The 17,412-nt window shown below is 37.1% G+C and overlaps 1 protein-coding gene across 4 annotated transcripts in view; it reads left to right on the top strand.

The window, feature by feature from the left end:
* Positions 1–17,412, top strand: part of PRKG1 (protein kinase cGMP-dependent 1) — a 1,392,774-nt gene that overhangs the window by 1,214,861 nt on the left and 160,501 nt on the right. For 3 of the 4 annotated variants that reach the window (XM_004020002.6, XM_015103265.4, XM_042238622.1), the window contains one exon: positions 11,382–11,447. In XM_004020002.6, coding sequence (XP_004020051.3) covers positions 11,382–11,447 — 66 coding nt within the window. Of the gene's footprint in view, positions 1–6,415; positions 6,649–11,381; positions 11,448–17,412 lie in introns of those variants that run through there. The other variant, XM_042238623.1, reaches the window with a different exon arrangement.

Genomic DNA, 17,412 nt, shown 5'->3' with positions numbered 1-17,412 from the left:
TTCATGCATTTTAATGTATGCTTACTTGTGTGTGTGTGTATTTTACAGAAATGAAAGTATGTACACATGGTTCTGCACTAGAGTCTTTTCACTTAAGATATCCTGGAGATCCCATTCATATAAGTTTTCTTCAGTTCTTTTCATTTTTAAAATATTCCCTTGCATTAATGTAGAAAATTTTATGTCATCAGTTCCACGTTGGTAGGTATTTAGGTTATTCCCAACATCACACACAGTGCTGTTGTAGCATCCTGTTATTGTCATTGTTATCCAAAACTGTGAATATATATGTGAGATAAATAAAAGTATTCTAAAAATAGTGCTGGACTGTTACACAGAGCTGGATTGTCTACATGCATTTGCACTTCTCTTACTCTACGATGTAGCATATTTTCATATGTTTAAGAATTCTTTCTTTCTTGTCTGTTAACTACCCTTGTCATTTCCTCATCTTTTAATTGAAGATCGGTTTTTCATAGTCTCAGTAACATATATGTGTGTGTGTGTGTGTGTACATATATAACATATATATATGTTAAATCACCTGCTGGGCAGGTATGGCAAGGCTAATAGATACTTTTTTGGTAAAAATTGGTGTAGGTAGTTAATAAATTCAATACCCAGTCTGCTTTTTCTAACCAATGCCAACGGTAGGAGTTTTGACCGTATGTAGTGGTTTGACTTTAGCACTTTTTATTCAAATTGGCTTTATTATACATATTGCCATAACTTTCCTTTCTTTATTCATTGTTTCTTCTGTTTATTTTTGATTCAAAGTTAATATTTGTTGTGGGTGAAATTATAGCACATTAGATTAATTGAATTCTAAAATCACTAAAGAATTTTGTTTAGAGACCTAGTTATTTATTAAAATAATGCAAATATTTGATAAATGAGTATCAAAAGAATGTGATCTTTAACACTTTTACCCTATTTTAAAATTTTAGGTATTTCTCTTCCCTGAAAGAGCCAAAGTAAAATCTCAATATAAATTTAAACAATCAAAATACAATTTCATAAACATTTATTACATAATTCTTGACTTCTTACTATGAGACTTATTATTTCAAGTGAACATGTCTGATTTCTATGCGAAAATATGTTTTAGTATTGGATAAAAAATGTTAATATGAAAATTAATACCATAATATGCCACTTACATATTTGGAAGGTAGATCACAATTGCAGGCTGATAATACCCTTTTTTTTTTTTTAATTTAAAGAAATATCCTTGGGTTTGGGATAAATTGTCTCAGGAGCATTGAAAACCATGATAATTTGATCTTTTAAAAAGTGTCCATGTTGGTAAAACAAATTATACAAGAGAACAGAGCAGTGATTTCAATCTCCATGTCACATCTGAAAAATGAAACAGAGTCATTTTCTCAAGGTCACTCACTAAAGTTGGCAATAGAACCAGAAATAGGAGACACTCTTCTGGCATGTTGTCTAGAATTCTTTATAGGAAAGGACACACTCCTGACTTGAAGGCACTTTAAAAAGGCAACAGTCCTTTGAAATATGTGACCAAGGAAATCAACATTCATTTCAAACAGGCATCAGTTGAAGTTTACTGGTACCTCATTTCCAGACATCATTTGAATATGTTCTTTCCTGTACTTTAAAAATATAAAAAATTGAATCATTTTTTAGCTCCATCAAATAGACTAGAAACAAAGGCAAAGGAATATACCATGAATTGTTTTATTCTTGAAAGTATTTATGACCCATGAAACACCATGGAATAATTTGACTCTCCTAATGTCTTCTCCCAAAATTCAAACTGTGTTTGAAAATTACATGCATCGCTATCTGAAAAGATAAGACACTGATTAGATTTATCTTAATCCATGTTATATTATGAAGTATGGTTCAAATAAGAGGACACATAGTGTTAAGAAGAGAGTGTTTGATTTGAACAAATGAATAGAACATCTATTATGTTGTACTCCAGGTTTAAGTTTTTTCTATTTTGTTAGAGTAAAATTCTTTATTTTTCCTCTTAAGTGAAAATACCTGTAAATCATGCAAAAATAGACCCAATAGACCTCTAAGAAAATAATAGCAATATAATATCTAAATCTGTACTTCTAAACAACTGATAAAATAATAACAAGGAAAAAGGAGAATAAGCTCTTCTTTCTCTCCAGAAAATACACTCAAGGAGACATTCTTTAAATTTGTAAGACTTTACCAAAGAGTTTAATATCTGAAACCAGAGCACCAAGTAAATACCGTTTTTACTCTTGCAATAACAACAGCAAAACACTAAGACTCAGAATTTCTTCTATAGTTATTTCTTATCCTAGTTGGAATGGACAGAAAATTATCTTTAAAGATTAGATGGACAAGAACCATCAATCATGTCCACATTCAGAGGATTCACATATGGAATATGGAAACAATACAGATTACTGTTGCAGTCAGTTCAGTTTATGTCACATAGGGAGGACAGCAGAAAAGAAAGAGCAATACATAGCCTTCTGTTATTGTTTTATATCCCCTTTCACTTTCACTAATTCCATGTGTCAAGTTGGAACATGAAATTGCCAATAATTGGTCATCTTAACCTGCAAAAACAGCAATTTCTTTGGTTCAACCTAATAAATGTCTATGTTCCTTGTTATTGAATCATGCCACAGAATGCAGAGTTCATAAATCACATCAAAAATTCATTATGCCATCATCCCAGCAGAAGTAATATGAAGAAGAAATGTGAAAATTGAATTCTTTCAAATTCATAACTTCATTTATGAAGTGACCTTCTCTGGGTATAGATCTATACGGATTTGCATTCTCTCAGAAAGAGAGATAATACAGTGAATGGAAATATCCACCTGTGTTACCAGAAAGAATGAAGTGGAGTTACTTTATGGATAATACTTAGAGTTGTTCTGTCTAGAGAAACACCCTCTTTGAGCTCATGTCATAAGTCTCTTATCAGTGAAAAATCAGAGACTGCCTTGGGAGCATTCTAACAAGTGTACAGAGTATAAACTCAAGTCTTTGTCATGAGTTGGTAAATATTCCTGATAATACACTGATTTTTATGCATTTGTTTGTTTCATCACTCCTATATTGTACAAGGTTCTAAGGGACAGAGATCACATTTTCTGTTTAGATATATTCTTTGATGTGCAGATTTCCATACAGTAATATTTACTTTAGTAAGTGGAAAGGATGTTGGCATTTTAAAAGTACTCATCTAAAATTGTTACCTTGAAATTTTATTTCATACTAATTTTTTCCTCTAAGCTTGTGATTTCCAACTAATTTTTAAGATTTTATTAATATGTTAAAAGAAAAAAGTTTCAGTTAGTCTCTTTTGAAAAGTAGATCCTTGAACTCGTCTACAGGATCTGGATGGGGGTTCCTGCCTTCCTTTCTGGTTTCTCGTGGTCCTTGCCTTCTTTTCCTCAATCCCTGAATTCCAACCTTATTTGTTTTATAGTTCAGTTCAGTTCAGTCGCTCAGTCGTGATCGACACTTTGCGACCCCATGAATCGCAGCACGCCAGGCCTCCCGGTCCATCACCAACTCCCAGAGTTCACTCAGGCTCATGCCCATTGATTCGGTGATGCCATCCAGCCATCTCATCCTCTGTCGTCCCTTTCTCCTCCTGCCCCCAATCCCTCCCAGCATCAGAGTCTTTTCCAATGAGTCAACTCTTCACATCAGGTGGCCAAAGTACTGGAGTTTCAGCTTTAGCATCATTCCTTCCAAAGAAATCCCAGGGTTGATCTCCTTCAGAATAGACTGGTTGGATCTCCTTGCAGTCCAAGGGACTCTCAAGAGTCTTCTCCAACACCACAGTTCAAAAGCATCAATTCTTCAGCACTCAGCCTTCTTCACAGTCCAACTCTCACATCCATACATGACCACTGGAAAAACCATAGCCTTGACTAGACAGACCTTAGTCGGCAAAGTAATGTCTCTGCTTTTGAATATGCTATCTAGGTTGGTCATAACTTTTCTTTCAAGGAGTAGCTATTTCCTACCCCAGGGCTATTGCATATATATATATTTTTTTTTTTTCCCACAGAAAATGCATCTCCTGACTCATTTTGCTAACTCAACTCATTTGGGAGTGGGTCTTAATTTTTAATGTCCTCATAAAGGCTGTCATCTTAATTGCTAGATGATGTCCTACCTATTATTATTAATATCTCTGTTTGCATGCTATTTGATCAGCATATTCAATTATATATTTGCCTACTAATTTAACTTCCATCCCCACTAGACCAAAGCAGTCATACATTTAGAATATAATAGCCTTCAGTAAAGAGAAGGCAATGGCACCCCACTCCAGTACTCTTGCCTCGAAAATCCCATGGATGGAGGAGCCTGGAAGGCTGCAGTCCATGGGGTCGCTGAGCATCAGACACGACTGAGCGACTTCCCTTTCACTTTTCACTTTCATGCATTGGAGAAGGAAATGGCAACCCACTCCACTGTTCTTGCCTGGAAAATCTCAGGGATGGGGGAGCCTGGTGGGCTGCCGTCTCTGGGGTTGCACAGAGTCGGACACTACTGAAGCGACTTAGCAGCAGCAGCAGCCTTCGGTAAATATTTTTGGTACTGATATTTTTTTACTAATTTATATTTTTACTAATATTTTTACAAATATTAAAGTAAATATTGACTTATTATATTCATGAAAAATGTGAATACTTAAGAATAATAAAGTTTTTTAAAAAAATATTCACAATAGTGTTAAACTTAATTATCTCCTGGCAGGTGGCATTATAGTATTTTTCTATTTCCTCTCTTTTTTGTTGGTTTAACTATATGTATATGTATTTCTATAATTAATTTGTAGATATATTTCTTTTGTGGATGTTTCCATCTTGAAAATGCTAATGAGAGATCATGGAAGTCTGCATTGATGAAGTTTGAACTGGAATAGAGAGTTGCTGGAGGAGCCATCTGTGTATAAGAATGAAGATGAGAGCTGCCGTATTTTAAGGAAACAGTTATTTGCTGTCGGTGCAGCAGAGGGTGGTCTGTATAGTGCCTGGAAAGATCGTAGGTCAATTGGTGGAGGACCTCAGACTCTAAATGAAAGTGTAGAAACTTCTTTCTTTTGAAAATGCTCATGCAAAGAGTTGACATGACTGGGACTTATATTTGGAAATGTACAGTAAAATGAGATGTGGCTTAGAGAAGGGAGAGTGTGGTGGCAAGGAGATCAGTTAAAAGGCCAGATCAACATTCCAGGATAGAGATGGTGATAGCCAGAAGTAAAGCAGTGGCTCTGGGAATGCAAAGGAAGAATGGATGTAAGAAAAAAGGCAAAGATAGAACCTATATAATCAATCAGAGCCAATGATGGAGAAAGGAGCATTAAAAAAAAAAGAATCTCATCTTTTGAGGCTAAGCAAATATAAGAATGGTGATGTCATTTGCTAAGATAGGAAACACAAGGAAAACAGTGGTTTTGAGGTTAAAAGAAAATGAATTAGGTTTGAATTCAAGGTTGCAATGGAACTTTCAGACAAGGGTGTCCAGCAGAAGAAAAGTAAGCTTAGAAATTAAGACTTAGAAGTCATTAATACAAAACTAACAGCTGATGCCATAGAGATTTCCCCAATAAGAAAAGTTAGAGCAATGAAAAGGCCAAAAAGAATTTTGGAGAGACACCAGTTTGCTAGTGAACCAAGAGGATTCAGGAAAACAGACTGAAAAGGTAGTGTCTGAAAACAATTAGGAGACTGGTTTATTATAGAAATTTAGAAAAGATTTCATGAGAGAAACTATATGCAAAAGAGTATCGTGCTTTCTAGATGTCAGAGGATCTTAAAGTGACAATGATGACAATGATGACAGTTAACATTTACTGGTTATTAACTCTATGCCAAGCTTGATAAGAAGACATGTATTTATTTGTATGTATTAGTTCATGTTACGCTTAGTATACACGTTCTGTTGGGAGTGTTGGAGTTATAAATAATGTTGGAATAATGGTAGGAAGTAGAGTCAGTGAATGACCTGATACAGTTTTTATTTTTTTCTTTTCCTCACAATACTTATCTGCTCAGGAACCAAACTTTCGAATAGCACAGCTGAACTTGCCACAGATTCTACAATTCTAGTTCATAATTAATTCAAAGTCTAATTTTAAGTAACTCTTTGATGCTTTTCATAGCCCATCAGTTCTGATATCCTACATGTTATAGTAAGATTGCCCTTGATTTTTAGATGCAAAGGATTTATTTTGTCCTAAATGTAACTATGGACACTGCCGGAGGCACTTGACTGAGAATGAAGGGCTCTGACCCGCAGTTGCCTTAAGTTCTTGAGCTATTGGAGAAGTGCCGATCTCTGTCAAGGCTGGCACTGAGGGAATGCCTGGACTCTGACGCCAGCAGTCACATTGCTCCAGAGCTGAAAAGAGAGAGCCCCTGCTGGCGCAGTTAGTTACTCTGCGTGAACTACATTCTGCTTTGGCCTCACACTCTGTGTTTGTTCTCAGAGATATATCAATGCACTATAGAGTTTCCTAGCGGCCATGAGACACAAGAGAATTGCTTCTGACAGAGAAGAGTCAATGTAAACTCTTGCTATGGATTATTCAGATACTGACAGTGACTCTACACTGGGATACAGCGATGATGAAGATTCCAGTGATGAAGTTCAAAGACTATCCGAGTCAGTGCACAGAAAACTGTATTTGCAAATATTTGGGGATAATTTTTCATGCTCTATGATTTCATTGAAAGGAATTTCTAACTCCTCCAAAAATGCTTAAGAAAAGAACACTACTAAACCTCACAGCTTTGTTCATTAATCAATGGCAAGTTTGTGTAATATCTATTAATCTGCCAAACAGCAGCTACTTCTACAGTTGTTCATAGTGTCATGCTGAAATAAACTAATATACAAGCACAGAAATAAATGAATATGAGATTTTTATTTTTAAAGACAACATGCATGCTGCTGCTGCTACTGCTGCTAAGTCATGTCAGTCGTGTCCGACTCTGTGCAACCTAGACCTGGACTATTAAGTAGATACATGTGCCTTTACTTCCTATATAAAGAAGTATGCTGTGTTCAGAGGCTGTGTGTGTCTGTGAAAGTTTTAAGTAGGTTAGATATTATCTTATAAATTTGTTTATAAAATTCTCATGTCCAATATATTTTCAAAGTCTCATGTATTAGTCTATCAGAAATTATCAAATAGCCTGATATGCCAAAAAGTAAAACTGAAAGAATGATCAGGTTTTTTTTTTTTTTTTAAGTCACACCATCTCCCTCTTTCTCCTTTTTTTCCCCCGGTCTCCTTTTCTGCATGTCTAAACTAGTATTACATGAAGCCTCTGAGACACTGGTAGATGTTCTATGTAAAACCAGTATCATAACAGCTATGTATGGACAGATATAAGTTTATAACAACATGGAGCTATTAGGAGCTTTCTGTTATATGAGTATTTAATATTTCATATCTCAGTCCAAAGGACATTTGCTTTTACTTTAGTCCTTGGTCCAATAAAGGAAATAAGCATGCATAGTAAATCACAGTATTGGCTTATATTCTTTTCTTATCAGAAATTTCTATAATATCTCATAAAACAGGGGATGAATATGTGTTAATACTATGTCGGATGGCATTTTTCTCTCACAGGAGCAGACTGCTTGGGTACACAGGGATAGCATTTCCAGACACCTGCACAGACAAGCATGGTGGCATTAAACATTTGTCTTAATAGTAAAAATGCAATAATAGTGTGATGGCAACGGGAATTTGGCACTGAATGACCTTGGCGTTGAATGATTTTCTATTGTTATAAAGCAGCATAGCACGGTTAGGATGTAACTACAGATAGGAGTTCTAATAACATGAGGATCAAACTGGTTTACTGGTTTAGCTTTGCAGTTGGGCACCATTAACATATTAATGCTGCTTTATAAACAATTAAATATAACTTTATAATGATGGACAGAGAGTCATGAGTGCTTACTGCTTAGATATCATCCTAAGCATTAGAATGAATTTAGGATAGTTGTTAATTAAAAATCTTATAGCAGAGGGTATAGGTAGTGAACTGGTGAGAAAAGAACATGTACTTAGGGACCAGACAGATCTTTGTTCAAATTCCAGGACAGCACCTCATTAGCTATGTCTGTTTTTTGGGGTATTACACATATCCCCATGTGTAAATTTCAGATAAAATACCCTCTGTTATATGTATTAACTGAGATTTGTGCAAATTATTTAATATGTTTCCTGATATTTCTTGTTTAGTCACTAAGTTGTATCTGACTCTTTTGCAACCCCCTGGACTGTAGCCTGCCAGGCTCCTCTGTCCATGAGATTTTCCAGGCAAGAATACTGGAGTGCGTTGCCATTTCCTTCCCCAGGGGATCTTCCTGACCCAGGTATCAAACCCACATCACCTGCATTTCAGGCAGATTCTTTACCACTGAGCCAGATAATAAATAGCAAATGTTATAACAAACTCTTTAATATGCTGTGTTGTTTATTCCCCATGTTACACATCTTTTTAAAAATTTTTGATACATGTCACATTTCTAGGTGCTGAGCCTGACTATAGGCTATAACTTTACACATTTTCCTTTTTAAAAATAAAATATTTTCAGTTTCTATCAACTATGTCACTCTTGATCTTTGATTTTTCATCATTTGCATTTTAAAAAATATATATGTATTTTCTTTCTGTTGCAAGGAAACAGCATCCATTTTTGCAAGTATATACAATTTAGACCAGATAACATGATAAAAATTTTAAATGTTGGACATTTGTGATGAAAGCATATTTTAAAATTTGTATACACAGGAGACATTGTTCAAAATAAAGTGTTATTTTGTATATATCATAGTTTTAAACACTGTGGACAATTTTATGTTGTTAAGGTAGAAGCATATTTCAGCTTTAAAAAAGACACTGGCAGCTATTTGTAGTAGCATAGGCTGCCATGAGCAGTCTCCTAAGCAGCAATCATGCAATTAATGAGGTACCTCATGGCCATTATTGATGATTTGTCTGTTTTGTCCACTTTACCAAAAATTCCTACTCAAAAGTGATAATGGACTCTCAAGTATGTTATCTATTTCTATGGAATAGGAAAAGCTCACTTTGTTCTTGGGCAGTAATCTTTCATAAAACCCCAGACAGCACCTCCACAAGAACAGACATGAGAGTATTGGTGAATGAGAAAACTTAGAAGTAATGAATGGCAGAACCATTGCTTTCTATGTGTTGGACATTGTGATAAACTTATCTTTATTGCATTTAAGATCATTACATTGGCACTGTTATCCTTCTCATTTTTATAGACAACAAAACTGAGGGTTTCACTTTGTCTTATAAAACCAAGACCGTGTTACCACAAAGCCTGAACTTGATTCTTCCCAAGAGTTCAAGATTCCTGGACCGTATACTTACTAAGCACCTCTTATGTGCCAGCCATTCAGGATAAAATTGGAGCAAAACTGGCCATCGACCCTGCCCTCATAACGTTTAGTGAAAGGAGGTTAGAGACGTGAGCTAAGTGCCCATGCAGATAGGTGTATAAACTGAACTGTGGCAGGTGCTTGTGTGGAGAGGCAGCTAGGGCCATGAGAACACACAAACAAGGCATCCAGTCTAGGTAATTCAGCATGGCATCGGAGCCAGGGCATCTGGACTGAGATCTCAAGGATCAACAGTTGTGAACTGGTCAAGGAACTGGAGAGGAAGTTCCTAGGCTTAGGGAAGGTGTCCTAAGAACTCATGACAAGAAGGAAATGAGGTGTTCAGTCATTGGGAGGAGACCAGTTTGGCTAGAAGGTAGAGGATGTTGGGGAGACACTGGGAGGATCACAGTGAGAATTGAAGAGACGGGAGTAGAAATTTTAGAGTCAGAAGAGAACCTTGTATGGTATGCAGATTACAAATATACAAATTTCAATAGGTTTCTTCTTTAGTAGCAATAACCAATAAAAAACAGAAATGGAAAAGCAATGCCATAAGCGAAACTGATGATATAAAAGCCTGAAGAATACTTTTTATAAAAATGCCAGAGCCCAAGTGAAAGAGATTAAGAAAGATTAAGACATAATGCTAGATCTGAACAAGTAGCATGCCATGCTCTTGCAGGGATAATTAATATAATCAGAATGGCTTTCTTCTGAAATCAGTGTAAAACTGTGATACAACTTTACTAGAATCCCATTGTGGGTTTCTTCAGAAGTGGAAAGTGACTTTAAAGTCTGTATTAAATATGAATGCTTGAGTATATCATCAGGATATTTCTGGAAAAGAATTTTGGTAAGGAGAAACTGCTTTCCCAAATAGTAATAGTTACTACAAAGCAACTGCAGTCGTTAACAGCATGATACAGCAACAGAGAAAGAAAAGAAGATCAATGAAAAAATTACAGTGCAGATGTATTTGTGAGAACTTTGTGTGTTTTGAAAAAATAAAATACACTGAGAATATCTTTATTTTCAAAACTTTAAAAGCCTGATATTAGAAACATACACTGTTCCAATTGTGATTTTTAGAAGATGTTATTAAGACCATATTGTTTCCTATGTACATATCTCTGTAATGTATTTCAAACATATATGTATCATTAATTAGATTAGCTTAGACATTTTTCCTTTCTAGGAAACAGAGTGCATTTTCTAGTATAACTTAATGTTTCCATGACAGTGGTACTATTACATTTTTAGTAGCTCAAAATGTGAATGTTAACTTACCAAATCCACCTTTGACCACTGGATAAGAAGAGACAGATTTTTAAATGTTTAAGAAGTTGATAGATACTGCTGCAGCAACCAATTAGATCCTTGTAAAGCAACAGTACATATATACATATTTCAATCAGAGTGATTAAGATTTGTTGAATATTCTTGAAGAACCTACAAACTCTGGTACAGGTGAATAACTGTTTAAGTTGCCAAAAGTTTAGCCACATAAGTACAGGGTCTTTAAAGTATGAAATTGATTAAAATATATCCATAATTCTCAAAGTAATAATGATAAATTCATACACAAATGGATTAGGTACTTAAGTTTCTAGAATTATATCTACAGATCTTTTCTAAAGTTTATTCATGTCTTTATTATCATCTAGTCAACTCATTAACTCTCCAGATAGGATAGGGGATGGTGACACAAAATTTTGTTTGATTTGTGTAAGTGAAACTTTAAGTTTGAAAATTATAACTACTGGATTGTAATTGTGAAATCTCTGTTATTAATAATAAAAGTTACATGGTTTCTCAGGACAAAGTAATTTGAAACGTGAACAAATCTTAAACCTGAAAAAGGAAAAATCAGAAGAGCGTAATTTAATGTCTTGAATTAATTACAATGAACACTTTTCTTTGTTTTTAAAGGGTGCTTTACTTGAACTGCTCTCTATTTTTCATACAGGGAAGATGTGAGAACAGCAAACGTAATTGCAGCAGAAGCTGTAACCTGCCTTGTGATCGACAGAGAGTAAGTGCTTTGCTCTCTTATGCATATTACACACTCGTATCAGTGACACACACAAGTTCCTGGGATGAGACATCACTTCATGGAGCTATTAATACTTGTTTTACATCTTTTTATTGAAAATGAGTTTTATGTTTGATTCTCATTCCCCGTTATTCTTGGAAGTGGTTCACTCGGCCATTCTAGCTTTATGATTTTTAATAAGATGCTTAAACCACCGTGAACTTCACCTCAGTTAGGTCATTTGTGAACTGGGGATAATGCAACATCATGTTGTGAGCATTGATGAGAACATGTGAGAAAATCATCTGTCCAAGTGGTCTTTACCCAGGAGACTCTCAACCAGTGCTATTGGTGTAAATTTTTAGCAAATAATGACTAATAGTACTTTCAATTATACTTTATAATTTATAAAATATTTATAGTATATTTTATAATAATTATAAAATAGTATATATTTATACACAATAAATTTGTTGTTGTTATTGTTACTAGGAAATGGACTATTCCTTGAGCACGTTTTAGTTTTCTCCTCTATTCTTCCATCCTCAGATTCCTAAAATAGAAGTATTTAGGAAGACACTTCTGGAGAAAGCATCAGTTCTAGACAGAGGCATATTTAGGGCCATTCCAAGTTTGTTCGGTGACACATCCACCCGTTCCTTCTCCGTATTCTTCCTTGCTAGTCTCATTACCTGAATGCTTTATTGGTTAGACTAAAATGTCAGATTATTTTATTGACTCTCCAAGAGCCTGAGTAAAATGCTCCCCTACCTGGAAGCAGGCCTCCAAACATTTTCTCATTGCTGTGTTTGTGGATACATGATCACAAAAGCCAAGTGCCTGACCTAGAAGAACTGTAAGGCATCCATTTTAGTGGAGGCATTGCAGCTGGAACAGGCTGTGTCAGTGTGAATGAAAGCGAGTGGCGGATGTGAGCAGGACGATGGAGCTGGATGCTGAGCTCAGGGGACTCTGGGTGAAGAGAAATCCCACTTGATTTACAGATCTTACTTTTGCATGCCCCTCTGTGCTGGATTGCTAGAACCGGAGGGCATCATTGCAGGTTGATAGCCACATGCACGTGTGTGTGTGTGTGTGTGTATGTTTGCTCAGTCACTTCAGTTGTGTCCGACTCATGACCCTATGAACGGTAGCCCACAAGGCTCCTCAGTCCATGGGATTCTCCAGGCAGGAACACTGGTGTGGGTTGCCATGCCCTTCTCCAGATGATGTCTAAGCTACTGCTGCTAAGTCGCTTCAGTTGTGTCCAATTCTGTGCGACCCCTTAGAGGGCAACCTACCAGGCTCCCCCATCTCTGGGATTCTCCAGGCAGGAACACTGGAGTGGGTTGCCATTTCCTTTTCCAATGCATGAAAGTGAAAGTGAAGTTGCTCAGTTGTGTCTGACTCTCAGCAACCCCATGGACTGCAGCCTACCAGGCTCCTCCGTCCATGGGATTTTCCAGGCAAGGGTATTGGAGTGAGGTGCCATTGCCTTCTCTGAGATGATGTCTATACCCATGAATATTTCTGAAATAGATACTCTTCCTCTGGTTCCCAGAAAAAACAACTACATATTCATTCTTTCTTTCATTTGATTTATGTCTTTTTGAGGCTTTATCACATAAAAGGCATTGTTAGGCGCTATCAGAAGACTTAGAGGAGCAGCACAGATTCTGGTTTGAGGGGTAACTTCTAGTAGAGGGAACGTGGCATTTACCATCATGCAAAGAAGAATGTAAGAAGGGTCCAGAGCCCACATTTGCGGGAGTCGACAACTTCTGGGGAGAATCCGAGAAGTCTTCCTGAAATAAATGGTTTCATTAGGTAGATCTAGAGTGAATAGCATCAGCAGTACTCAGATAGAGCTATACGCCATTTCAGCTGACTAAAGTAAGGCTGCATTAAGATAGCTGGAGGATGAAGTGTGACAAATAAGTTTACAAACATGTTGGGGCTGGTTCAACAAGATCACCAGATGGTGGATGAGGGTAACCCTGACAATTCTATGCAGCAAAATAGTGACAATCATTAGGACACTGAGAAGGCTATATGAGATGAATTAAAGGGAGAAGATACAGACAGAATATCTGATTGCTGCTGCTGCTGCTGCTAAGTCGCTTCAGTTGTGTCCGACTCAGTGTGACCCCATAGACGGCAGCCCACCTGGGATTCTCCAGGCAAGAACACTGGAGGGGGTTGCCATTTCCTTCTCCAGTGCATGAAAGTGCAAAGTGAAAGGGAAGTAGGCAAGAGTACTGCTGCTGCGGTTGCTACTAAGTGGCTTCAGTCGTGTCTGACTCTTTGCGACCCCAGAGACTGCAGCCCACCAGGCTCTGCTGTCCCTGGGATTCTCCAGGCAAGAACACTGGAGTATCTGGTTAGCAGTCTGTAAATCCAAGTGGTCATCATGAGATCATAAATAGGAGGCATGTGTAAGAATAAAGACATGAACCCAGAGGGCTGAGGCTTCCCTGCATGTGAAGGGGAAGAAAGAAATTTAGAAGATCTAGAAGGAGTGTAGAAAAAGAACTAATTTGGGAGGCATAAGAGTTATTCAATAAAAATATCATGAATTTGACATACAAGTTTGATGCTCAGGAACAGGTGCCTCGCATCAGGTAGACTATGTGGGACAAGAATGCTTGTTAGAGTTAACTTAAAATTACCCTAAAAATTGCTTACATAGAGTTAACAACTGAGGCCATGAAACTGGATGGAACTGCATGACAGAATAGAAAAGATTAAAAGACCAAGTTTAGAATTCGGGAAAATTCTTACATGTAAAAGTGAGGCAGAGGAAGAAAACCAGTGATAAAACTGCAATGTTAGCAATCAGAACAGTGTAGGAAACCTCAGATACCAAGAGAAGATTTCAAGAGAAAAAGGATAATCAGCAGAAATAAATGCAAGTGAGAAACTGCGAGGCATGCACATAGAGGGAAAAGGGCAACAAATTTAGCAACCTGGGAGAAAAATATATAATAAAATGGTGAAAGTGGAATCCGGATGTCAAAGAGGGAGTTGGTACTGAGGAAGTGAGAGCATTGAGACGAAAGGATTTTTTTTTTCTTTCAAGAAACTAGGCTAAACAAAGAAAATAAAAAAGAGAGAAGGCGGGCGGGCACATGAGACACTAGTAAGGTCTTGGAGAGTTTCCTTGTGATGATTCTGCACAAACCTTGAGGAAGATGGGCTTTCCAGGCGGTCCAGTGGTTGAGACGTTGTGTTTCCTTGGTTGGGAAACTAAGATCCCACATGCCACGGTGGCCAAGTTAACAAAGAAAACAAGAGGCAGGGCAGAGGTGGGGTGACACTCGATAGAAACGTGCCCCTGTACACACAGAGGAGGAAATAGTGAGCAAACAGAGAAAGAGAAATTGGAAGACATGTTTGTTTTTTTTTTTAATTTTCTGAAGATAGTGAGAAAGAGAATAGGTAGAAAATTTGTAGAGATGTAAGCAAGGAAATTATGGTAACTTGAATGGCCTTAAAGCACAAGGGAATCTGATGAGGGAAGAATGACAGTGAGGCTGAGGGTTTGCCTGCTGACTGAGGATGGATGTGTATTTGTATCAGGTTATACGTCTACTTTCCTTTATAATGATTCTACCTGGAAGATGGGATGTTTAACAAACAAGGAAACTGAAGTCCATAACATTTTAATAACTTGTTAAGGCTTTGTGGTTAATATTCAAGCCCAGATTAATCAAGTCATGGAAACAGACTGCTGGGGCCCTGAGAGTCATCTAGTGTGGGTGCTTCCGTTCTGTGGACTGAGATCCCAGGAGATGAAGGAGCACCCAGCAGCTCGCCTCCATTTTTTCCCCACCTCCATTTTCTTTTTCAAACCTACTCGTATATAGTGTGCAGTGAGGAGTGTATGCACTTGGTCAAATAGAGTCCAAAGCTCAGCACTTGAATCTTTACTACACCATGTTATGACAATATGGGCAATTTATTTTAATTTTATTTTATTTTAAGTCTCAGTTTTCCTATCTGAAAAATGGGAAAGGCCTAAATTATAAAATTGTTTTAAAGATCAAACAATTTAATATATGTCGAGGTCCACACACAGCACAAGATATGTAGCGAGCGTTCAATCAATGTGCCCCTTCCTCTTCGTAGAGAAGGTACTGGAATCTCCTGGGTTTAGTAGTTTTTTCTTTCTACTCAGCATAAGTTTATCTTCAGAAGTGTATACAGAGAACATACCTAGAGGAAGGTCTAACTTAAAACATAAATAGAGAGAAGATGGCTTGAGTCTAGGGCTCAAGAGGTGCATTTCTATGCTCTTATCAGAGGAGTTGGGATTCCCACCAAATGTTGAATCCCAGCTTAAAAAAGAAATTAAACTGTAACTGAAGAATCTTGTCATAATCCTGCTGCTAGTACCTAATTTATGGCCAATTAAGGGAGCACCAGGGCTTCACCCATGCAAACAGATGGCAAGCATTAGAACTGTCAACACATGGAGCTTCTTTCACAAACTTACAACTGAGGCACCATGTTATGCAAGCCAGTGATTATGCTTTATTATTGCAGAGGGAGAGCAAAAGAACATCATTGTAACTAATTACGCATGTTGGAAATTAAAAAAAAAAAGTTCATGGACAAACTAGAAAGTGATAAACAGATACATGTTGTTCTCAAGAAGCAGTCTCTGAGGACTGGTTTCTTACATTATTTTCATAATTATCTGCAGTGATTCTAAAATTCATGAAAATTGACATAAAGAAACTTGAATCTAACAGAACTATTTCCATTAATAACATTCTTGAATACATAAAACACAACTAAGTATATTTAGAATATATTATTTTAGAATCCGTGAAGAGAAATAAATGTGAACGTAAGTATATCTTAGTGTCCCATAATCAGCTGTGCAATCCACTTCTTCACTGGTGTGGTAAGTTATTAGTGAAGTTAGGAGTTTAAGTAAGATGACATTTTTGGATACATTGAGATCGCTGAATATTTACTAGTAATTTTATTACTTTTTTAACAAAGAGTCACATATTTTCCCCCAGAAAATTAAAATCTAAGAGTCTCAACTCTATCCCTCATTTACTGTATAACTCCAAGATGCAGCCAATTGGTTGTGAAAGTTGAAACGTTTTCATACTAGTTGGTAAACAGCAATGGTATGAGCTCCCTTTGTCTTTCTCCCACCCCTTTGCTCTCTGGTCCTCTGCTTCACCCAGCCAGGAATCTCCAGACCTATCCTTGACCCAACAGCTAGAAAAGGGTATTTGGCATATACCAGGACCAGTATCTATGGAGATGGAAATGGCAACCCACTCCAAGATTCTTGCCTAGAGAATCCTGTGGATGGAGGAGCCTGGTGAGTTGCTGTCCATAGGGTCAAACAGAATCAGACACAACTGAAGCAACTTAGCATGCATGTATGCACTGGAGAAGGAAATGGCAACCCACTCTAGTATCCTTGGGATACTCTAGTATCCCAGGGACAGAGGAGCCTGGTGGGCTGCTGTCTATGGGGTTGCACAGAGTCGGACATGACTGAAGTGACTTAGCAGCAGCAGCAACAGGACTAGTATCCATCCTGATCCATCAATTCCTGTGTCATAAGACTTGTCCCAAGACCTATACAAAATATAGTAGCAAATAGGTTACCAAGAAAGATTGGACATAGAGAAAAAGTCACTGGAATTGGTAGGCTGAAGACTATTTCTCAACACCCAAACCGGAGCTAGGTATTAAAACTGAGTTTAGAGCCAGACTAGGAAATTTTTACGTTTATTCATTACAAAAGATAAAGATGAATGCCTGTTTCTGTATCAGTTACTTGGGCTACTGAGATGAGCAAGACACAAGTTCAGTGTAGGTCTGAAAACTGAGTATATAGGGCAAACTCAATTATATTAAATTTTTGGTTGTTACTCCTTTATTGGTGCTGGTAGCAAAGCCTCCTCTCTGTTTATTCATCCTGTCCTCCACAGCT

Source organism: Ovis aries, chromosome 22 (genome assembly GCF_016772045.2).
Source record: "Ovis aries strain OAR_USU_Benz2616 breed Rambouillet chromosome 22, ARS-UI_Ramb_v3.0, whole genome shotgun sequence".
Taxonomy (NCBI): domain Eukaryota; kingdom Metazoa; phylum Chordata; class Mammalia; order Artiodactyla; family Bovidae; genus Ovis; species Ovis aries.
This window is presented reverse-complemented; position numbering and strand designations above follow the sequence as displayed.